General features: G+C 46.6%; 1 protein-coding gene and 2 pseudogenes across 3 annotated transcripts in view; 2 read left to right on the forward strand and 1 right to left on the reverse strand.

The window, feature by feature from the left end:
• LOC142573210 (ATP-dependent translocase ABCB1-like) overlaps nt 1–24,828 on the reverse strand; it is a 147,126-nt gene that overhangs the window by 73,829 nt on the left and 48,469 nt on the right. For all 3 annotated transcript variants that reach the window (XM_075682798.1, XM_075682797.1, XM_075682796.1), the window contains exons 6-10: nt 16,809–16,980; nt 16,020–16,144; nt 13,497–13,692; nt 10,744–10,857; nt 9,615–9,728 (exon numbers count right to left, since the gene is read on the reverse strand). In XM_075682798.1, coding sequence (XP_075538913.1) covers nt 9,615–9,728; nt 10,744–10,857; nt 13,497–13,692; nt 16,020–16,144; nt 16,809–16,980 — 721 coding nt within the window. The remainder of the gene's footprint in view (nt 1–9,614; nt 9,729–10,743; nt 10,858–13,496; nt 13,693–16,019; nt 16,145–16,808; nt 16,981–24,828) is intronic.
• LOC142573372 (uncharacterized) lies at nt 1,708–2,399 on the forward strand (annotated as a pseudogene).
• Nucleotides 23,775–23,954, forward strand: LOC142573412 (U2 spliceosomal RNA; annotated as a pseudogene).

Genomic DNA, 24,828 nt, shown 5'->3' on the forward strand with positions numbered 1-24,828 from the left:
ACTTTTCCCGCTCTTACCACCCAGAAAAAGCTTTACGCCTCTCGTGAAACCTGCACTGAACTGCTGTCTTTCTCCTGCGTGAACTCGAGGTGAGAGGGAGCGGCGAGTGTAACGGTAACGAACAAAGATTGAAGCGAAAGAAGAGGAAGAGAAGAGGAAGCAGTGGGTCAAGGGCATGATTTGTTTTTTTGGAACGGCCAGGATGTGGATGTGTCGTGTACCGCTTGGCACCCATTCAAGACGCCGGATTCCCGTTACAACATTAACGGTGACTTTGAAACCCCCAATAAAAATTTTATTTCAAGACGTCAAGCTGAGTATCCGAAACAAGACTACTTGAAGCAGGAGGGCAATATAAGCGGATGGCTGGATGGACTGGAAAATGGGGCTTACCGCTTAAAAGCAACTGTTTGGCTATGAGAGAGACATGTGCGGCGCTCCAAAAATTTTTATTGCGAAAGCGATTGGACGAACATCCGAGGCGCATTTATATATTATATATAAATGTATTCTCTATGTGAACACCCCAGGACGGCTCGGGGGCGTGCCTGGCCGGGCCGCTGTGTGTCGCAAGCTATCTGCCGCGCGTGCAGAGCCTGCGCTGTCTTTTCGTGGCGTACTTGGCGTTGATGTGAGCGGCTACGCGATGGTCATCTAGCTCGCTGCTGCTTCCGCATTTCCACACTGCAGTGTGTTTACACCGAGTTTCCGCAGTCATAGAGTGAGATGTGTTTATGTTGGCTTGTGCGCGCGTTACACCACGCTTGTTAATTTAGTTAATATGCCTGTGTTTACAAGTTTACATGGCCAATAACGCTAGCTACTATTCTTACTTCGTACGACTGCCCAATAATTTCCTATCACAATCGATGCTTCGCCTTTCGGGTGAAACTGCGGCTCTCTTTTTACGTGGAAGTAATGCTCGGCAGACTAGAGTTCTTTCATTTCGCCGCTGCCGAAGCTTAGCCCCTGCGGCCGGCAGCCGCAACTACCGTTTCATGCTCTGCGACAGAGCGCTGTATAGTCGCCATAACACCACGCGGCGGGCGTGAGTATGGTGCAAAAGTTTCCCTGAAGGGAAAATGTCATCTACCGGAACATTGAGAAGAATTACATATGAATAACCCGCCATTCAACCATTTAATATACATACAATAAGTGATGAGTCTTTGAGACATACAGTGTCAACACAATTGCGTGTTTTTATTTAAACCATACAGATTTTTGTAATAGGTTTACTAGCGTGCACAACATTTAAGGTAAGTTCTTCGGTGAGGCAAACATACTTTGTCGGTAGTAACTTGTCTTTAAATTGAATACATACCAAAAATTGATAATTACTGTTGTGTCATCGCCCCTTAGATAGAACGTGTAGTGGTCCTCTGACGTCACTGAGGTCTTGAATTGTTGTATCTGAGATAGAACACACGTGTCTGTATGCGTGTCTGTGATGTTACCAATTAGTAGCTCTGTATAGCTATATGAGACGGCCACGTAAGTCCCTTGTGGTTCTTTTCCGTTGTATTGGAAGTGGCAATAAAGATGTGTTCTGGCAAGTAGGCTACTGCGTACTTGAAGACATAACACTGGCGACAAGGATAGAATTCTCATAGCGTACGATAGCCGGGCCATGGTTGAAGCGCTGGTTGCGGCTCCAGCAAGCTGGCAACAGCAGGCGGACTGCCGCAGCAGGCGGACTACCACAGCATGGCTTCCTTCGGTCACTTCGAGCCGTTCACGGAGGGGGGAGACGAAGACTTCGAATCTTATGTGGAACGCTTTGAACACTACATCCGTGCCACCCAGGTAGGTGACGACATTAAGGTATCCGCTTATGTGACCTCCATTGGAAATAGCCTTACCGCACGTTGCAGAATTTCTTGGCCTCAATGAAGCCCGAAGCGAAAACATACGACGAACTGTTCAGGGCTATCAAAGGGCACTATTCACCGAAACCCTTGGCGATAGCGGAAAGATTCCGGTTCAACCGTTGGTCGCAGCAAGAAAACGGACTAGTTCCTACGTTTGCATTAGAACTGAAAAGGTTGGCTGAATCCTCTGAGTTCGGGCAATTCCTGGTTGACGCTTTGCGGGATCGGTTCGTGGCCGGACTGGGAAAGGAAACAGCGCAAGCCGAGCTCCTCAAGAAGAGTACCCGGACGTTCCAAGCAGCTTATGACCTTGCCAAAAGCGGGGAACTCGCTCGCACCGAAACAAGAAGGATTCACCCTAAAGACCCCAACGAGGTGAACCTGGTCCAGCAACCCCAACAAGCAAAACCCGAGGCCACCTCATGGACAAGAAGGGCAGCGAGCAAGAACACGGAGCGGCAAGCCGAATCAACGGACTGTTTCCGTTGCGGATCAACGCATACCGCCGCAGCCTGCCCCTTTCGCTAATATCGATGCCGTGCCTGCAAAACGGCGGGGCACCTGGCAAGGGTCTGCACAACGACGTCACGTTCGGTACACGCCCTGGAAGGGAGCACTGGTTTGGAAGGCTTCGATGACTCGGACGGTATACGTGCTGAGGACGATATTTTGCTTATGTTTTCATGTAAGAGTAATGACGTTGTGAATGTTAGGGTGGCAGGTAGGAGTGTCAACATGCAAGTTGACACAGGAGCATCTGTGTCTATTGTACCAGAAAAGATGTACTGGCAATATTGGTCAGACTTACCTCTAGAAAGTTGTAGTTTACGGCTAAAAACGTACGGAGGTGTCCCGCTGGCAATTACAGGCAAGTTGACGGTGCGCGCAGAGCACAATGGCCAAACCGTGGCCTTAATTGCCTTTAATTGTAGTCCAAACACCACAAATGTGTGACACATTGTTGTTGGGCCGTAATTGAGTAGAGGCTTTGAAGCTGGATTAGACGAGCGTGTGTAATATCGGTCGTGATAAATCAGCCACAGTCATCGAAAAATTTTCGAAAATGTTTGGGCCGGCACTAGGACTTATAGCTGACACATCGGTGAACCTAGTGCTAAAAGACAGCCGCATACACAGCTGTCTTCTGTAAGCATCGACCTGTGCGATTTGCAGTCAAGCACGCCGTAGCACAGGAATTACATTCACTAGTGGAATCGGGAGTACTGGTGCCTGTACAGCAAAGTGATAGGGCTACGCCCCTATCACTTCGTACCCCAAAATAACCACAAAGTTCGCATATGCGGAGACTACAAAGTGACTGTAAACCCTTGTCTGAGAACGGATTATTACCCTGTTCCAACGTTGGAAGATATTTTTGTCACACTGCATGGATGCAAATGTTTTACTGTCCTTGACCGTTCTACAGCGTACGAACAGTTCCAGCTGCACCCAGATTCGCAACCTTTGGTCACTGTGAACACCCACCCAGGCCTTTTTCGATACGCTCGTATGCCGTACAGAATAACAAGTGCTCCGTCTATTTTCGAAGCCGCGATGGATGACATGTTAAAAGGTTTAGACAGTGTCATGTTATCTAGATGATGTGTTAATAGCAGGAGAAAAAATGGAAGAATGCTATAATAAGGTCGAAGCTGTGCTGAGATGGTTCAAGGAATAGGGTGTGCAATTGCGGAAGGAGAAATGCAAGTTTTTTTCAGAAGGCTGTGACCTATTTGGGTCACGTGATTGATGACAGAGGAATCCGTCCTTCAGAAGACAAAGTGCGCGCTATCAAAGAAGCATCAACGCCAAAAAACAAGAGCTACGCGCCTACTTAGACTTGTTAAATTTCCTTGGGAAAATCGTGCCGAACTTGTCAGGACCGCTTAAACCATTATGTGATTTGCTAGCTGAAAATGTTAAGTGGAAATGGACGGCTTCCACAGACAAAAAAACCTTCAAAGCATCCAAGGGCTGGCTGCTGAGTGCGTCCGCACTCACCTACTATGACTCTTCAAAGGAGCTAGGACTGGCTTGCGACGCGTCTTCGTATGGTTAAGGTGCACTCCTTTTTCACAAGGCAGGGTCTGAATAAATACCAATCGCTTTTGCGTCCAAGACTCTGACTAACACGGAGCGCGCGTACAGCCATATCGAAAAAGAAGTCCTGGCTGTCGTGTACGGGCTACACAAGTTTCAAAATTACCTTTTCGGGCAGAAATTTGGGATCTATTCCGACAATCAACCGTTAGTGGGGCTATTAGGACACGGTAAGCCAATTCCTGCTATGTCGGCGGCACGCGTGCAGCGTTGGGCCTTACAGATTGATGCTTATCACTACAAATGGGTTTATCGCAAATCACGGAATATCAGCAACGCTGTCGCACTTTCACGCCGGCCGCTTCAGAACACAGGTGACGTGTACACAGACGACGTGTGTGACGTGTACATAGGTTTTTCTATGCTGGACGAGCTCCCACTCTAGGCAGAAGTCACTAGAGGGGAAACAAGCGAAGACAAGCTGTTATCAAAGGTGTTGCACGATGAAGTGAGCTTTCTATTGACAGAGAATGCGTGACGTGGGAAAACCTAGTGACAGTGCCAACGTCTGTTCGCGGAATGGCACACATGAAAATGCTGTCTAGAGGCCACGTGTGGTTGCCCCGCCTTACGCAAGGCGTTGAACAAACAGTGAATGAATGTGTCACATGCCAGTTGACCCAAAATGCGGCACCCAAAGTTGCTGTAATGTCACGGGCAGTGTCCAGGCACCGGTGGGGGCGTGTGCACTTAAGATTTTGCTCATAGTGACCAGCATTGGTTTCTAGTGCTAGTTGACTCTTATTCAAAGTTGGTGGAAGTGTTTGTGATGAAGTCATCATCATCATCAGCCTGGTTACGCCCACTGCAGGGCAAAGGCCTCTCCCATACTTCTCCAACAACCCCGGTCATGTACTAATTGTGGCCATGTCATGCCTGCAAACTTCTTAATCTCATCCGCCCACTTAACTTTCTGCCGCCCCCTGCTACGCTTCCCTTCCCTTGGGATCCAGTCCGTAACCCTTAATGACCATCGGTTATCTTCCCTCCTCATTACATTTCCTGCCCATGTCCATTTCTTTTTCTTGATTTCAACTAAGATGTCATTAACTCGCGTTCGTTCCCTCACCCAATCTGCTCTTTTCTTATCCCTTAACGTTACACCTATCATCCTTCTTTCCATAGCTCGTTGCGTCGTCCTCAATTTGAGTAGAACCCTTTTCGTAAGCCTCCAGGTTTCTGCCCCGTAGGTGAGTACTTGTAAGACACAGCTATTATATACTTTTCTCTTGAGGGATAATGGCAACTTGCTGTTTATGATCTGAGAATGCCTGCCAAGCGCACCCCAGCCCATTCTTATTCTTCTCATTATTTCCGTCTCATGATCCGGATCCGCCGTCACTACCTGCCCTAAGTAGATGCATTCCCTTACGACTTCCAGTGCCTCGCTGCCTATTGTAAATTGCTGTTCTCTTCCGAGACTGTCTCTTCCGAGACTGTCTCTTCCGAGACTGATGAAGTCAACTAGTAGCGAAAAGACAAGAGAAACTGCGCACAGTATTTGTCGCGCACGCGCTACGGGATGAAGTGGTAACAGACAATGGCCCGCAGTTTACATCAGCACTTTTCAAGACATTTATGAGACGGAATGGCATTCGGCACATTAAATTGCCTCCTTATCACCTGGCATCGAATGGCCGCGTGGAGCGTTGTGTACAGGCTTAAATCTTTTTAAGCAGGTCATGGACGAACACATAAATGGGCAGATACAGTCTCTCCCGCACCGGATCGACCAGTTCCTATTCAATTATAGGAACACGCCAACGGGGGTTACTGAAGACGCACCGTCCCAGCTATTCCTACCGTGGAAACCTAGGACAAGGTTGAGCCTTCTCCACCCGGATATCGAGCAAAGGATGAAAGAAAAGATTGAGCGAACAAAGCAGTCGGTAAATCAGCGACGAGGTGCGTGGAGGAACTTCGAGGAAGGGGAAGGCGTCCTTGTACACCGTCTACAGAGGAGTGTTGTGTCATTACCCCTTAGATAGAACGTGTAGCGGCACTCTGACGTCACTGAGGTCTTGAATTGTTGTAGCTGAGATAAAACACACGAGCCTGTGTGTGTGATGTCACTGATGAGTAGCTCTGTATAGCTATACAAGACGGCCACGTAAGTGCCTTGTCGTTCTTTTCCGTTGTATTGCAAGTGGAAATAAACATGTTTTCTGGCAAGTAGGCTACTGTGTACTTGAAGACACAGTAACTACATTTTTTTTATTTCAACCTTGGGAGCTGTTATTTAGTTCCATATTTGGAGGCAGTCATACTTTAATACAACCCAATGTTTTAAGAAATTGAACCTAATTTAAGAATTCAATCGTCAAATTTCAATGGAAGATGAATTGAATATTCCTACAAATTCAAGAGATAGCGAGCACGTATACTGCGTGCGTGGCTTTTTCTGCCCCTCGCGATCTTGCTGGACTACGCCGCTGAATCGCCCGTCAAAAAAAAAAGAGACTGGTGGTGGGTGTCACAAGAAGCATGCTCAGGCGTTTGTAAAATGCGCAACGTATGTTGTTTATGAAATTCCGCACTGTTAAAGAAGTCGTACATCGGGCGCACTGGATGCAGCGTAATGATTGCGCGACCGTATATGCGCTTTCAAATAGCAAACAACGGTACTGCTGCATTGTGGAGTCCACATGTGCTCTCCGAATCTCCGGCAGATTATGATTGCAGGCAAAGTCAAAGATTGCATTGCCAGATAGCTGATGCACGCGTTTTATTTTATATTGCCTCTACAAGTAAAGCATGCGCAACTGATACGTCATATTATTTGGTATTCAAAAGCCGTTATTGCGTGGACTTTCGTAGTGCCATAATTTTGTTCTACACATTTCAAGTTTTTTTTTAATTGAATGTGTACAGCCATATTGGTCATGTACCATAACGTGCTGAATTGATGTGTCTGAGGAAATAAAATTCGTTGAAAGTTAGCGTCAATCCGTGTGTCTGTCCGTTCCTGCTAGTCGGTTTTGCGCACTGATTCCTTCATTAGCATTATGTACCAAATAGCCGAGTAATAAGCTTTCCTTACTTTAAAACATTTCACTTTCAAGGTGATGCGAGTGATAAACCTTAAATTAACCCTGTCCACGCGTGTCGGCCTGAAATGTTTGTCAAGTTCCAGCCTCGATTCTGCAAAAGGAATGAGTAACCTCTTTGAGCATGCAAGTCGCAAAGGCCGTGCCGCGGACTGTCTGGCAACTGCAATAGTCAATAACTCAAGCCACTCAGTATGTTCCGCTGAATGCTTAGTAAGCGAGGAAAGAATTTCTCAGCGTTCGCAGGCACCGGCGCGCCAAGCTTGCGTCTCGGAAGTCACTCGCGGACTTCTTGGCAGTGCCACTAGATGGCGCAGCGTGTCCAGGAAGAAGCGCGAGAGAGGGGCCTTGGTTGCCGCATGACACGTTTATCAGCGTTCACACGCACAGGCACGCCATGCCTTTCCGAGGGTACGCGCAGGATTAGCGGCGGCGGCGCTGGATGGCCCCTAGTGTTCTTAAGGAAGCGCGAAAGAGGAGTCCCGCTGCAGTACACGCCTCATACATAATTCGTTTCGACGTTGGCAATACGATTGTGTAGCTATATTCATTCAATGCCAACGCATTAGCGTCGACAGCCATCGCGAGATGGATGTTGCCGGAATTTTTCCTGTTCCATGCTTCAACCCTAAATTCATAATCACGTTGGAAGAAGGTGCCTTTACCCTGGACTGCTTGCCTTTCCCCGGCAGCCATGGTTTCGAAGCAAATAGTGGAAGTACACGTGTCACTGGACGTAGTAAAATGCGTAACTTGCAGTATATCATGGCATATGTTACGTATGACACTTCATTGTCATTCCACTTTCATTGCCATTAATTTATCATTTCTTTCATTCCGTCAGTTCCGTCAGTAAGTACAAGTAATTTCCCCTATGTCGTCCTTGGTGTCATTGTTTGCTGACTTCTCGTGATACGATTAATAAAAATAGGGCCCCTCGATTAACCCCCTTTTCTTCTCGTTATTACATAACGAGGGTCTCGAATCCGGCAACATTGATGCCTTCAGGTAGCATGTACGGGTTTATTGACCAGTTGCCTTCACCCGGAAAGATTACATACTCGTGACATCTGCGGCAGAAAGGATGTTCCACATCCTCCGCCGGGGTTTGTGAGTGATGGCGCTGGCTAACACTGCCAAGGTTAGTTCCAGTAGTAACACATAAATACCCAAGAAAGTGGATGGGGAAACGGCGCCGCGATAGCTCAAGTGCTTAGAGCATCGCACGCGTAATGCGAAGACGTGGGATCGTTCCCCATCTGCGGCAAGTTGTTTTTTCTTCCACTTTCATTGCCATTAATTTATTATTTCTTTAATTCAATTAGTAAGTACAAGTAATTTCCCCTTTGTTGCTCTTGGTTACCTTGTTTGTTGGGTTCTGATGACACGATTAATAAATATCTGTCCCCTCGACTAACCCCCCTTTCTTCTTGATATAAAATCTTGTGACATACGATATACATTGCGGTACGTTACACATTCCTTCTGACTCAAGTTCATGTGACTGCTTAGGCACCTGTTCGAATGTTCGACGCTGCGTGATATATTCGCTCATGACACCGAAAAAAATTTTTTTCAGCGCAACTTTGAGCAGCCACGCAGTCATCGACACACAGCCTCATTGATCATTTTGCAAGTAGTTCACCGTGGCGTGGCGTAGCGATGGAAAAAGCGTGTACTGCACTTCTTCATCTTGCGCTTTTCCCCGCGTCCCTCTTAATTTGTGTATATGCTTTAGTTCGCGCTGGTATAAGCTCGGTACACTCCTTCGCCTTTAGCAAAAAGTCCAGGGGCTCACGAACCACGGCTACGCTTTCATCCATCCCTTGCCTTATTTGACTTTGTTTGCAGCTTCAAACGGTGTAATGCACTCTGCAACGCGTACAGTACTTTCCAACACTGTGACGCTGCTGCGATGAAGACGTTTTTTGTAGCGCTAATTTTTCGTAAAGAAAATCTGCTGCTTCGTTACGGCTTGCGGTGCACCTTTATTCGCGCTTTATCATTCCGTCGTCTCTACGCTGACATTACGATGATCAAGTGCCGCCCTTATTCGTGCTTTAGCATTTCATCGTCTCGTCGCTACGGTGACATTATGATGATCATTTGCCGTTACACACGAGACACGGCTACACGTGCTTTTGGAAAAACGCGTCGACGCTGCTGTAATAATTTCGACATGACCACGGTCATTTGTTGCAGACGAAGCCCCTTAGTGCGGAGGCGACATAGACAGTTATTTGTTACAGCAGCAGCCATCTTCAGCGGTTCCTACATGAAACGAGCAGGTCAGATGGCCGCCAAAAAGCTTATTTTGATTTTAATTGCCCCGGAGTCTTCTGAGATTGCTTTGTTTGCGCTGTGTCGCAAACGTAAATGTACTCAATACCTGACAGAGCAGACTCGGAGGAAAAGATCAGTAAATTAACCACAACAAAACAATGTCCAGAGCTTCCGGATATAGTGAGAATGTTAAATATCCCCTTATGGGCGTTTAGAACTTATACTGAAAGAATAGTTTCGTTGTGATCATCGCAGCACAGCTTCGAGCCGCACTGTCTGATTACGCCAGTGCATGCTTAGATGGACGACTCACCGGTGGGCTGGCGGTGACCGAAGGGTAGCGGAATGTGACCTCGTTGAACTGGATGGCACCTTCGAATTCCATGGGTTTGAGCCCCGAGGTCGATCTGCTGTCGATGGCGGGTTTCTGGTCGTGTGGATGAAAAGGAGGCCGCGTTACGCTAGCCGTTCCAGCATCGTCGCTGGCAAGCGGGTGCAGTGCCTTGCAGCTACGGTAATAACTTATGAGTGACTCCTTCATTAATGCTCCGAAATTTCAATTATGTGGTGAGAGAAAGGAAGCAGCCTGCCTTTTGCGGAGTAAAGAACAGAAAGGGCACGCCACGTAGATACGGCAAGTATTCAGAAATAATTATTTAATGGTCCGGCAGTGAGAACTTCAACATGAAGGCTCCCTTGTTCTCCAGCTATTGACGGTTATGAATATGTAATAGAACAGTTAGGAAAGTGATGGTCGTATCCGCAGCAGTAGTTCGTCTTATTTGCGATTTTCAAATCCACTTATTCTGACTATTGAATAAATGCGGGGTCGCTTTGCGCTCCGCAGATGACATCTAAGAGCCAGTAACATTCAAGTTCAGTGTAGCACTTCTTGAACTACAAAGCTATAAAAGCAAGCGCAACCGGATGCTTCGCACTAGCTTGACCAGGTACTCGCTTATTATCATTACATTCCAGCAGCATTGCGGCAAATTCTAATCAATTCCAGCAGCAACGGCACTTACTCTCATTTCGTTAAGTCTACAGAAACGGCAAAATGGCAATTATGCCACATTGTCTCTCTCTCTCTCTCTCTCTCTCTCTCTATATATATATATATATATATATATATATATATATATATATATATATATATATATATATATATATATATATATATATATATATATATATATTCTAAGCAAACTAAAAGATCAGTTATCTTGAAATGCATGGTTGCGCCGTTTGCAAAACACAAGCAGTTCTTAATGTTAATTCGAAAGATGCGGACAAAATTCATGTCTGGAAAAATTCTATATATGTTTTAGTTACTATAGGCGAACAAGTGCCTTCGTGAGATAACTTTAAAGTGCACACTCCTGAAGTCCAGTTGTGTCAGTCCACTGCAGCTTGCGCTACGGTTGCTGAACGCCAATACTCACCCTATCGATGATCTGATAGACTTTACCGGCGGCCCTCTTCGCATTGGCGAATGCATGAAAGTACGGCGTCGCCTGTCCGAGACTCATGGAGAACATGAGAACGCTGAAAAACACCTGTAGAAAGAAGCGAAACAAACCAGCATAGAAGACATACTGTACCGGCTCAAGCGCATGAATATGAAGCTAGGAGAGTAAGCACAATTCCACCCTTAAGCCTAAATGACACGTCACTACAATGTTATCAACTGGGCTAATATGCCTTTCGAGCATTGTTGCATACGCACAAAATAAAAATTTACCACTATAAATACTTGAGCGATTACTTTCCCGATAACGTAGCCCCGGTATAAACACATATGCTACATGACTAGTGGACCATATGGTGTGCTTAATTTTATTATACGCAACTTTCGGTAGGCACTGCCGCGCAGTTATACTTTAGTAACATACATCCAATTGCAGAATACATCGGCGCAGCATGGCTTGCGCGGCCGTCTGGGCTGTTACTCGCCATGCAACGTGTTCAGAATCACGCCACTCGCTTCGTGAACGAAGACTGTCGCATCAGCGCCTCCAAAATAAAGCTCAGGCGTGGAAACGTCGCCTACAGATGAAACTTTTCTTTGAGATATCAACAGTGGTAAAACGGGAATAGCTAAGAACCTTTAGGTCTCACCGTCGCACGCGACATGTGCTCGTCGAGATGATGCAACGAAGGTTCGCGAGTGCTCTTGTCACACTGATGTGTGCGCAAGTTGGTCTTGTTGCCCACGTACAGTGCGGAATGAGTTGCCGCGAGCTGTTATGTAATGCTATGCCGCAGAAAATTTTCGAGATATCGTGTCTCGGTCTGCATTGTAGCTTTTCTGGTGCATGCACAGGCGTACTGACAACGCTCACGAGCACAAGAGCTGATGGTAGGCAATCTGGCGTGGTTTCATTGTTAACCAAGGCGCAGACAATGACAACTGACAAAAACGAGGTGAGCACGTAGGCCGCTTACCGGTGCCGACTCTCAGCTGTATTTATTTCAAGAACCAAAGAGGCGACAAGAAATAACAATAGTATTTATTTTATTATTTTTATGCGTAGTAACCCCCACATTGGTCTTCCCTTTTCCTTTCTCACTTTCATTTATTGCTAACGTTATGTGTGCATGTGTGGAAACAGCGGAAGGAGGAGAGTGCAGGGATATTTGCACAACGCGTGTAGCTTGAGGCCGAAAGGCATGTTTTTAAGCATGCAATCTATGCATGCGCATAATTTGTGGACGCTTGTTTTCTTCAAATAAAAGCTGTTGAAAGTCAGTGTTCTTTGTGTTCACTTCGTTCTTGTCCGTTGTCTTTCTGTAGCGCTGTATTTAATTATGAATACAGTTACTTAATCTATAATTATCGCAGGCACTCTGCTTTCTTGTTCTTGAATTTGTTGGTTACTCTCTGTGCATTCGTGTGCACTCTTTACACCCCTTCCCCCTACCCTGCAACAAGCTTATATGGCGCTGCAGGTTATCTTTAGCAGTAATAATAATAATCATCATAATTATGAAATCACCGCTCAAGCAATCCCTACAGATGGTTAACCAGCGAAGCTGAAACGTGCGGCCCTGGTGTTTATCACTGGGTTGATCCCGACAATTCATTAAACGACGGCTTGTAGTCTGCTGGATCCTCGGTTCGCAGTCGCTGCTTGCGCTCGGCTGCACGAGCCTGTTCTGCCCGCGCTGCAGCATCGGCACGGCGTAAACGAGTTCGTTCCCGGTTTCGCTCGCGGCGTTGCTGATCGAAAGCTGCCTGCTCCTAAGGAGTACGTATGACGCATCACCTGCCCATTTCGGAGCCGGAGAGAAATTTTTGCACGCGCGCGCGCTCGGGTGCAACGGAGAGCAACGACGTTACTACTAGTGCAGCTGACCCAACACCACCTAGATAGCGCAAAGCCTTTTCACTCCGATGACGTTATGTTACCTGGTCCGACTACCACAGAATCTAATGGGAATGCTCCCGAGTAGGCAACAGTGACTTTGACGTCACCACTTTGATTACGCCAGCCTTGTCAATGGAAATTTCGGGTCATGTAGCATGACGGCATGGATCGGAGTAAACAGACCTCGTGCTATCTAGGTGGCGTTGGCTAATCGTGCGCCTCGCTTTCTCTCTTTTTCGCACTTGCGCATGAGGCTGCGCAGAAGGAGTTTTCAGGCTACAGGCGACCGACAGACGGACGCACGGAGAAATCGGCTAGCCATATACAGCTTCGCTGTAAAATGTGTGCACCTGTCTCAGCAACCAGTGGTCCGAGATATATACCAAAATCAACATGAGACATCATGCTCATTTGTTTTGTATAACACGGTATAGAAGGTCAAGGTTATCCATGGCTCAGGTTTTTGGTTGCGCTTCACATGGGCAGCGAATGATCTGTTGAGAAGAAACATTTAGCGAACGAATAAACTGATTAGAGGCGCTCCTAGTGCCGGTATCTTTATGCGACAGCTTCCGCGAGAGTAGCATTAGTGATACTGCGCAAATAGCCTTTGGGAAGTAAATATTCGTAGCTAGTGACACAGGCCTCTCTTACAAAGTACATGAGAAGACGACCACCACCAACGCTGTTCAGTAGACTCCAGCGCCGGCACTATGTCCAGGCCACCGTTCGGAGGGAGTTGACTTACAGCCACAATTTTTGCTTGCGTTGGTGGTGGTTGCGCTGATGAAGCAAGCACCTGTATACGTACAGCTAAGTGTACTCACAATTATTAGCGTGCTAGTCTCGTACTTTCTTTGTCCGGGCGGCAGCTCGAAGTCTGCAACAATAAGATCGATGCCATACCAAAAGCCCAGCGCGTAGTTGGCGAAGATGGAGGTCCAGATGACGGACACGCCGATGCTGGCAACCAGGCCCTTGCGGTAACCCGTCTGTCTGGCACGATCCAGACGGTCCGAGTAGCTGGGACGACGGAACGCTAGTGAGTGAAATGCGCACCGAGTCTTCTCGACCTCTACTACAACCCACGATTGCTTTTCGTGGGTGCGGGAGGGTGCACAGGAAATAAAGAAAAAGTAGAAGTAATAATACATGTACCCTTTTTTTACATAAGTATGAATAGTAAACAAAAATACGTGTCTATCATGATGAGAACTAGGGCTCGTCAGGGAGATCATTTTACGCATTTCCCTAAGTTTCCAGGAAGTCTCCAACGGCTCTGTTATTGAACTAAAGTCCTTGTGCCACCGTTCGCGCTGCTGCCACTCACACACTGAAAGATACGACTATGTGGTAGCGAAGCGGTAGGCTAACAACAGAACAATGATGTACTTCCAAGAATAAGCACGCCTGTCTGAGGACCACTGGCCGATGGCGCGCACTTTACCTTCATTTTGTCCTAGGGCCGCACTCCGCTGTTGTTGCATTAAACGGTTTGCCATATCACAACACTCGCATTATTCGCGATGTAATGACACTGATAATCATCAAACGCTTACGAGAAAAGCAGCACCACAGCACACCACAACCAACACTTTCCTTTTCAATAGAAGACATTTAAGAGGAAAACACCAACTAGACAGCGAACTGAAAGGTAATCAAAAATGAATATAAGCGAAAGCTCCATCCTCTAACACGTGTCTAATGGTTCGGGTTACAGTGTGTGAACGGTTTCTGGGTGAGCGCGTCCACTCTGTGATTAAGTCGCTCCATCGGTGTCCGTTGAAACACTTGACGCGTAATCCTTGGATTTCTTTGATGTTTTGCTGCTCGTTACTGTTGACAGAATGCATTTTTTTAACACGGTGCTCTATAATTTCATTAGGGTGACTTTGGTAATCCAGGAATACCTTCTAATTGTAGTGAGTATAGCGGAACAAGCTTGACAGCGTATGTCTGATCAACGTCGTCGCATCTTTGCACCTTTCACTTGCGGTCTGTGGCCCGCACCTCTCCGACTGTCACCCTGTTCAGTATCATGATTCTCCACCGCGACGGCGCACTGGTCATCGGTTAAGGCCGTGTTCAAATAGTCAGCGTAGGCTGCTGAATAAACAGCTCGGCACCCAGTCTCCATCCTAAGATGCAGTTTAAATTCCGAGGTAGAAACGATAGCTTTGTGAGGACAGCATCGAATTTAAAAACGACGAAGGCTTCTCTGCTGTCCAAACAAGATGGCGGCTGAGCGAAATGTTTGAAAACTGGATGGGAAGGTTCTCTGCTCACGGAAAAATATAGAGTAAATCTTCATTGTTAACCGAATGTGAGCTACGTTCCGTTTTTCTCAAAGCGTTCATATACAGATTCAATGCGTGCCTTTTTTAGCTATTGTTTGCTGATGCAAGGTTGCGTCAAGACACGAACACGTCTTCCGGATGCTTTTCATTACTGGTGTTCAAAGTTGTCTTCTTAGCAGTCAACGTAGATTGTCTTCAGTGCTGGCTAGAATTTGAACCCAGGCCAAGAAATATGGAAGTAAGCTTTGGCTGACTTTAGCAAGCAGTGGCATTGTTCAACGGCTTAGTTCTCAATGAGTTATCGTGCGGGAGGCATTTAATTCTATGTGTTTATATGTGACAAACCCACCTTCACTAATGAATAACTATCTGATGAACTCGTCATATACGTTTTGCTCGCAGGTTCACGGGCTGGACGTTCGCGCCATAGTCTGTCATTGAATTAAACCAGCGACAACTGAAGAATGGCTACTCTCCAGAAGGCAGCTGGCCTGTCGTAACACAGCACATAAAGAAATCGTTCCTGTAGAACAAATGCCACTGTCACGAAGAGGAGGCGTTCCAGTCTTTTTACCACAATAACCGCTCTGCGGTTATTATTCACACCCATGAACTGCCAAAATCAAAAAGCGTGCGGACGAAGACGAGAGCAGACCGCATGATCGAGGGGTTTGAAGAGAGGACCTGTTACCCTAAGTACATTTCCATCACTGTTCTCTTCATAACGTGCGACACCCGCTAATCTTATTCGCACTATGTGTGCTTAGCAGTATGTAAAACAGGATGAAAATGTTCTGCTCAGGAGAAAGTGATCGTTTTGTCAGCCACAAAACTTGGGGCTTGATATCTGAGCCCCATAATGTAAAGCTCCGTGTGCCTTTTTGATTATATTATTCCTACATCAATTTGTTGTACTTAACCACGCAGCGCTTATCAATAAGAGTGGCAACTCGGAAGAATGTGTGATCAAAAAGAATGCAAATAAGTAGCGTTATTAGGAAACACAGTCATTACACACAACACGGCCGACAAAGTGCGTTGACGTCCACTCACCGCTTCATCTCTTTATGCTGACCGCCGTAGGCGATCACGGTCTTGATGAAGGTGATCGCTTCCAAAGCCACGGATCCCGCGTAGCGGTACTCGGCCGATTCCTCGGCCTCCAGCTTGCTCTGGGTCTAAGCACGAGAGGACAGAATCGTGGGAAAAGTAAAAAAAAGGTGCCTGCGACTTTCTCTTGCCAGGTTTTCAGAATAATTTCCATGAGAAAAAATAAATTGAAACAAGCGCTGCCGTCCCCATGGGTTGTGTTATGACACATACTCGCAGGCATGTATCTCACAGTTTAGACGGTTCAGAAGCGCACGCCATGTAGCGTCACGGATAAATACTATGCAGCTGCGGTCTCTAATGAGAATATTCTACTACACTCTAACAAAAACAATCAACAGGCCTGACCCTAAGCGCGATATGTAAATCAGTTTACTTGGTATAATTAACTCACCAGCTTTTATGCCGTTGTATTCGAAGCTACTGCTGTGATCGAAGAACCGTGCGTAGGCCTGTGCGCATGCTGGCTTCAACAGCGTTCAAACAATTGTGTCTCTCTGCCTGCGTGCTTACAGCTTCCTGTGGTGAAACCACAGCTCCAGTTCTGTTCGCGGTTTGGTCCGAGGCTTAATAAGCATGCCCCAGCGGTACACCGTGCTCTTTCAGTCCCTGCTTGGACGCAGCCAGAGCTAATTAAAAAAAAAACGTGCAGTGACGTTGTGTAGTACGGCTCTACAAAGCTCTGGCGTCACAGGAGTGTGCGATTGGTTGAGTAAGAAAGCGTTTTCCTGCCTTGGCGATGACGGTGGTGATGAGCACGAGGCAAGGGACGAGCGCGAGCAGCACGAGCGCCAGCTGCCAGCCGTGCCACAAGGCCGAGATGAGCGAGGCCGACGCGGTGGACAAGAAGAACAGGCACATGCCAATCTTCTCGCCCAGACCATCGTGGATCTTTTCCAGGTCTCTGCAAACGCGAGTAATTGCACAATACATTCAGCTGCATATATGGAATGCATAAAGGACGCGAATACTCTTGACGAAGTAAATATTGAGAAGTTCTCGGCAGGCGGTGTCAAGCTGAAACTATCGTAGTTCAACGGAACTTGCTCTGCTGTTATAGTCGACACAGTCTTTATTCCGGACATGCATTTGCATATGCATGGCTGAGGAGAAGGGCCGAAACGGCACTATGTAGTGGCTTGACAGTGCTCGTTTCCTCCAACGTATGCATCAATATGCGGCGGTACGCACGCAATAATCGTACACAATTGTGTACACGTGCACAATTATTAAAAAAAAAAGCTGCACAGTCGAATATGAACTGAACAGAAAAAATGAAATAACATCGCGTGACACGTTTTCGATACAAAATAAAGAAGAGTAGCTGGACAATGCAAAACCAAAACTGGAAATACTGGAAACATCTTCTGTACGCAAACTGTGCGAGATTGCGCGGTTCTGCGTTTGATAATATAAACCTGTTTATTACGAAAGGTGTATTTTTAGAGTTAGCAAACCATAACTATTTCGTGAGGGTGGCAACCAGTTTTCATGATGTATTGATGGGTAAGAGTAAGTGTTGGTGTGAAGGTGCGAAATATCCGATAAGAATCATGTGGCATTTTCATTATATGATTTATATGGCTGCAACAAGCGGTAATAGTACAAGTTGGATCAGTGCATAATGCTGTAAACCCAGAACAAGAGTCGAGAGGCTATTGCGAAAGGTGCTTTTGCAATTGCTATAAGCAAATTTCTTGCAGAACAATAAGCTTTACGATGTTTGTCTGTGTAGTATTACTACAAACCAAAGCACAGTCTTTACTTGTGGCTTAAACAGTCAGTGGTACCACGTAAACATTGTTATTGGGGCAATAACCATGGAAATTGTCTGAGGATACTGAATACACGGGAATTATTACCTTGAAGATGCCCAGTACAGCTGTCCTAAACCATCTCCTAATAATTATTTGCTGCTTTTTTTCATCGCTACTCAAAACGGCTATTGCACATCTCAATTTCTGACAGGTTTATACTTCCGTCTACGCTAAATCCATGCCCTCCTGGAATCTGTATATTACGTACAGCTCTTGCTGGGTGAATCCCTTCGCATTCCATTAAGATGTGCTAAGTGTACGCCAGATTTTCGCTGCAGTAGCCACATCCCTAATCTAATTGCGAATATTTGCTTCTGTACGTTTTTGTCCATAGGCAACCAGCGCTAGCCTCAAATATCAAGGCGCTTTCCTTTGTGCTAACTTACAGATTTACCCTAACTAGACTGGCTTCAGAAGCAGCAAGTAGGACGTAAGGCATCAAGACAACCAGTAGGTAAGCTCTCCCAAGTAACGAAAGCCCTAAGAAAGAAACGACAAAGAATGAATGTGTCCAACTCAAGAGATCAGACAGAACTCGCAGAACTGTCAAAACTGATCAACAAGCAGAAAGGAAGTGATATTGGAAATTATAACTTAGAATGACTGAGGAAGTAGTAAAATATGGACGTAGTATGAAAACAGTGAGAAGAAAACTTGGCCTAGGACAAGCCAGATGTATGCACTAAAAGATAAGCCGGGTAATATCATCACTTATTTTGATTATATAGTAAAAGCAGCTGAACAATTCTATACTGACCTGTACAGCACCCAGAGTAGCCACGCTACCTCCATTCGAAGTAATAATGAACAGGTTACAGAGGCCCCTTGTATAACAAGCGATGAAGTTGGAAGGGCCTTGCAAGACATGAACAGGAAAAAAACAGGCAGGAGAAGATGGAATAACAGTCGATTTAATAAAAGATGGTGGAAACATATTGCCTGAGAAACTTGTGAGCCTCTATACGCATTGTTTTACGGCTTCAAGGGTTTCAGAGAACTGGAAGAATGCCAGCCTTATACTAATCCACGAAAAGAAATCCATGTTAACAAATTGAAAAATTTTTGGCCCATTAGCTTACTTGTAGTATTGTATAAAATATTCAACAAGATAATTTTCAATAGAATAAGAGCAACACTTCAGTCAAGCAAGAGAACAGGCAGGCTTCAGGAAGGGATACTCCACATTGAATCACATGTGTGTTATCAATCAGGTAATCGAGAAATCTGCAGAGTACAATCAGGATCTCTAAATGGCTTTCATAGATTATGAAACAACATTTAATTCAGTAGAAATACCAGCAGTCATAGAGGCATTACGGAATCTAGGAGTACAGGAAGCATACGTGAATACCTTAGAAAATATCTACATTGATTCCACAGCTACCTTGATTCTCCACAAAAAAACACTACAAACACACCTCAAAAGAAAGGCTTCAGGCAAGGAGACAATCTCTCCAATGCTATTCACTGCATGCTTGGAAGTATTCAAGCTATTGAACCAGTCAACGCTTCGGAGTAAAGATCAACGGCAAATACCTAAGCAACAATCGGCTTGCAGACGACAATGTCCTGTTCAGAAACACTGAAGACAAATTGCAACAAATTATTGAGGACCTTAACAAATGAAGCGAAAGAGTGGGGTTGAAGAATAATATTCAGAAGACAATGCTGAATAGCCGGGCAAGGGAACGAGAGTTCAGGATCGCCAGCCAGAGTCTGTGAAGGAGTACGCTCACCTAGGTCAATTACTCACCGGGGACCTTCACCACGAGAAAGAAATTTACAGAATAATAAAAATAGGTTGCTGTGCAGACGGCAGACATCGCCAGATTATGATTGGAAGTTTACCACTTATCATTGAAAACAAACGTGTGCAATCAGTGCATTCTACCCGTGCTAACATATGGGGCAGACACTTGGAGGTCGACAAAGAAGGTCGAGAAAAAGTTAAGGAACACGCAAGGAGCGATGGAACGAATAATGTTAGGCGTAAGGTCAAGAGACAGGGAGAGAGCGGTGTGGATCAGAACAAACGCAAGTAGCGATAATCTAATTGACGTTAACAGAAAAGAATGGAGCTCAGTAGACCGTGTATTGGCCATGGTGGACCGTTAGAGTTACAGAATGGGTGCCAAGAGAAGGACAAAAAGCTAGGTGGGGTGATGAAATTAGGGGAAATTCGCAGGCGCCAGTTGGAATCGATTGGCGCAGGACAGGGGTGATTGGCCATCGCAGGAAGAGGCCTCCGTCCTGGAGCGGACATAAAATAGGCTGCTGATGATAAAATTTCCCTTCAAATTTCCTTTAGTCAATCTTGAAGCTCTCCATGGTATTTTTCGTTTCTATTCTGCGCATCCAAGTCGACTTTCTTTCTGATTACTCCTGGTTGTCTTCCTGGACCCCTTTCTCCATTCTGTGTCCACGCTTTTTAGGTAGAGATATTTCTGCACTTTAGCACGACCGGATCCATTACAGGCATAGGCAGCGGTACAAGGTATGTAGAGAAATTAGATTATGCAAGAATGCTAGAAGGAAAATCATTGATAGCATAACCGAGTAACTTAAGCAGGCTAGGTGGTGATTTGTCACCGCCCCGTTTAAAAGGGGTTGCCGATAACTCATCATCATCGTCAAACAGTGGCGGTAGGGACGCTTCCGGGACACACAGTGGGCTCTGTCATGGAGCGAGCTAGAGAAAAGCGCGCGGATAATGAACACGGAAGAAACCTTGTAGTTTTAGCAGGCGGCCTAAATGACGAGCTTAAGAGAAAAGGACCAAGACTAGAACAGCATTTGCCGAAGGGTATAGACGTCCACGAGATATGCCCTCGGATGCAGATTGTGGTGTGCATGGTGCCAGAGGTACATCTACGCTACCCATTAACGTAGAAATAGCGATTGTGGCCGCTAATGAGGCTACACGGAGAGCGAGTCGAGAAAAGGGTTTCGAGGTTGTGGAAGTAAACAGGGAAGTGAGAAGGTGTGGTGGTTTTGAACGAGACGGGATCCGGTCCAATTACAGACTTGGACAAATAGTGGGCGCGCGACTGGCTGGTCGCGCAGTTGCATGTCTTTCTTTCTTTTTTTTTGGGGGGGGGGTTGGGGGGGCACGGATACTTGCAATGAAGAAGGTTACCTAGGGGAACCTAAGACTAGCACCGCCGTCAACAACACAAAAAAGATGAAAATCTGAAAGAAGAGAGCTCGCCATGCAATAGGCTACGTAAACATGCAGGGCGGCAGAATAAAGAAGTAGTGATTATAAATTACGCAGCAGTTAAATAGAGAAAAAATAGGAACCTGTCCGTCCGTCGATCATTTTCAGGCGAAAAACTTAAGTGGCTCGTTGCAATCAGTCATATCCCGTTGACGCGGTGTCCAGTCCAGTAGTACAAAAATTATCATCAGCAGCAATGGCCGATACCCCGAAAGCATACAAAAATGAAATGGCTCGTACATTCATTGAAATCACCCATAGAACACATAGAACAGCATATATAAAGAAAAAGCTCAAAACAAGCATCCCAGCCATCAATAAAACATTGCGTACAACCCTCGGAGGTACGCTACGGTCGAGATGCTCGCCAAGCGAGAAACGAGGTGCGAGGTGTTCTCTTTTTTTCTCAATAAACATAAGGACACTGCTGGTTTTAGTCGAAAACAACTGCAAACATACTTTGTGCACATGTAATCCGTATTTCTTTATATGTCGTTTAGGAAAACTTGTGTTATTGCTGTACTTGATTTGATGGTGTACTTGATTGCTGTACTTGATTTGATTTGATGACTACTTCTGTATTGCTATTGTTATTTAGCTCTGTCTGCTGCTGCCATGTAATGGTTTCCTGGGCCTTCGTCAAGCTGCTCGTACAGCTTTTAGCCCAGGGGACCATCCAGGTACTTGCTGGAGCATAAAATATGATTTGATTTGATTTGAAGTGCGAAGCGGCGGGAGCAAATAGTTCGACCGCCAGTGTTGCTTTCCCCTGCTGAGAACATGCAACGTAAAGTCGAAGAGACACGTTGTTGGCGCTGGTCTGACCCCGTTATAGGAGCGCGCGAAGCCGCAGCTAAGCGTCAAAAACGAGCCGAAGAAGCCGAAGAGCGAAAGCAGAAACGCGATGATGCAAGGCCGCAGCGTAGAGAGGAAGCCGAAGTTCGCAGATAACGGCTTGCCACACGTGTACTTCGCACTGCGGCTCGTCATGCCTTGCAGGAAGTCTGACCCCTCCGATCGTATAACTTAATGCATTACCAAGTGCGCAGCAGGCTTTCGCATTCACGTGTTACAGGAGTGTAAGATGCTGCCGAGCTTTTTCTGTCGGCTAGAGCATGGCGTGAGTCCCGGCCGCTTATGTATTTCCCTATATAACAGCCGTATAGCGCGCAATGTTACTTCTTCTGTGGCACTACTAGCTCTCGACGATTCTTTATTACTCTTTTCCTGTGCTATCTGGGAACAAAAATTGAACATGCACCTAGAAACCACCTACAGAACTCGCTCTTGGATCTTGATTTGCAGTACGGTCATCCATTGTCGAACAACGTCTTAGTTGGTGCTTTTTAGCAAGTTTTGCGTCTGTGCTATTCTAGAGGTGCTTGCGATGCCTCAGGTGAACAATTTGGCACCGTAGCTTCGATCGTGCGTTAAATTGCAGGCAGTGATAAAAGTGCCCTGAGCGGTCGCTGCCGTGGTCACATTGTTGTTTGGATACATGTGCGAGAACCTTCGAATTTTCAAGGTTGGGAGTACAATTCCTTTTAAGCGAAGCTTGCATTGCCTCACTCGTGTCGGCATCGGTGTTGCCGTACGAAAACGCTTAAGCCGCGCGAAAACAAAAATTGCTCCTCAGGCTGCGGATTCGCACCAGCGACCTCCGGACTGTGAGACCACCACCACGCAAACCGATTCAGCCTCTGTCGGTTCATGATACGCGCACTTTAAAGTTGGGTTTTATATGCATGAAGAAAGTAGACGCAGCGCAAGGCGCGAGGCAATCACAGGCGTGCCCTCCATCCGGAGGAAGGAAAGGGTTTGATCGCGTGTTCGCTCGCTTCGGGCGTCCGCCGTTTCCCGCCAGTTTAGGCCTGGCAGTCAGGTAAAGATGCTGTGTTTGGTTCGTTCTGCCGAAGAGCAGTCTGCCTTGAAGGAACGGCAGTGGGAGCGGGCCGCACGTCATGTGTTCGGCCGAAGAACAGGCGACGTTTGATGAACGACGGCATTGAAAGTATGTATTCACTTTAAATGACAGAAATTCCAACAAAAATATTCAGTGGCATTCCGCTTTGTGAAGGTGTGATGACTAGCGAAGCTGTTTATGAGATACCTTAATGGTGAAGTGTCCATTGCCATGCGTAAAGCACCATATGCACACAAATGTACGACGAGGCACGACTAGTCGCTCCTACACGATGTTGAGCCTGGGAGGATGATGAAGCACCGGGGGCTATACACGCCCATCTATTGTTGCAAAACACGACACGCCATCTTTTACTAACGAATCCCGGCACGTAGAACAGACACGCACCTCACCGCACTCCGAATGCACACATTACTTCACCGTAGCTAAGGCGATCGTGTATTGGTCGACATACCGCAGTGCAGTAATGGTTGTGAGGTCACTCGAAAGCCACAAGCGGTCACACACAACACATGCCACCCAAAATTGTTTCCCCACAAATTCCCTCTGAAGTCTGGCCGCTGCTGCGGTGAAACGTCTGAAGTTTGTGGGATCGAGGGACGATTCCCATTTCTTTCCGCCTCGCGGTCCTGGCGGGCAGCACGCTTACGGAACCGCCACCGCGGCAGAGCGGAAGGAAAGGAAAGGAGATAAGCAAGGACTTGGAATGCCGACAAAGAGAGGGTGGTGCGAACGTAGACATAGCCGACGCGAGTGAAAGTGTAGCCTCTGCCCTTACAAGCTTAATATCTGATGCAGGTTTGATTTCAACCTAAGACATTAAACTTATTTTTGCAAGTTGGCGGAGTGCTTAAGGCCTGCTTCACCTCCGCCGTGAGTAGTCCTGGTATAGCACTACCTTCTGGATCGGCCCATATATGGGGAGAAATTCTCAATTTACACGGTTCGAGAGAGGCACGCAATTTTTTTCCAGAACCTAGTCATATACAGCTTCGTTGTAAAAATCAGATTCTTACTCCAATCACTTCATTTTTTACAATGCACGTCAAATTTCACCCGTTAATACTGCACGACGTTTTCATGGCCTTCGAGCACATCCACATGCTTGCGCAGTTCCGTTATCTCAGTGTCGTGCTGATTTATAATGTTTAGAATGTCAGCACGTTATATAACAAAGGGACATGTGCACTGACACAGCACAAAGTAAGCTGCGAAGTTGGTTGCAGTGTGGCAGATGTAAGAGTCGGCATTTCCTAAGGATGCACTGCTCTATGTGCGCTCTCCCACAGCTTCAAAGTGTATAGACTATCTTAGGTTTAATATATTGTAACGTAGACTGAAGACGAGTCTTACAAAATATACGCTTCTCTTTAATGGCGGGCCAGAAGAAGAGCGTGAAGCGTACGCGCTTCGTCGTCTTCCATGGCGCCGGCCGTTGCGCGCGCCGTCCCGCGGTGCGGGAGCCCCACAGCGCTGTGTCAGTTGCCCCCCATGCGAAAAGCGACCGTCTCGGTCGCGTGAGAAAGTTCTTTCAGCGACGACAACAAATGGAGCTCCTCAGGTGCAGCTCGGCGTTCACGTACGCGCATAGTAGGCTTTCATGCGCACTACATGAACAACTTCAGCGCGAGGACGACGACGGGGCGAACCGGGGTGACAACTGCCGGGGACGACTTCGTAGGTAACGTCACTGAGGCGGCGTGTAACCTTGCAGGGACCAAAATACCGGCGGAGCAACTTTTCCGAGAGTCCACGGTAACGGAAGGGCGTCCAGACCCACACGAAGGCGCCGGT

Source organism: Dermacentor variabilis, chromosome 2 (assembly GCF_050947875.1).
Source record: "Dermacentor variabilis isolate Ectoservices chromosome 2, ASM5094787v1, whole genome shotgun sequence".
NCBI lineage: Eukaryota > Metazoa > Arthropoda > Arachnida > Ixodida > Ixodidae > Dermacentor > Dermacentor variabilis.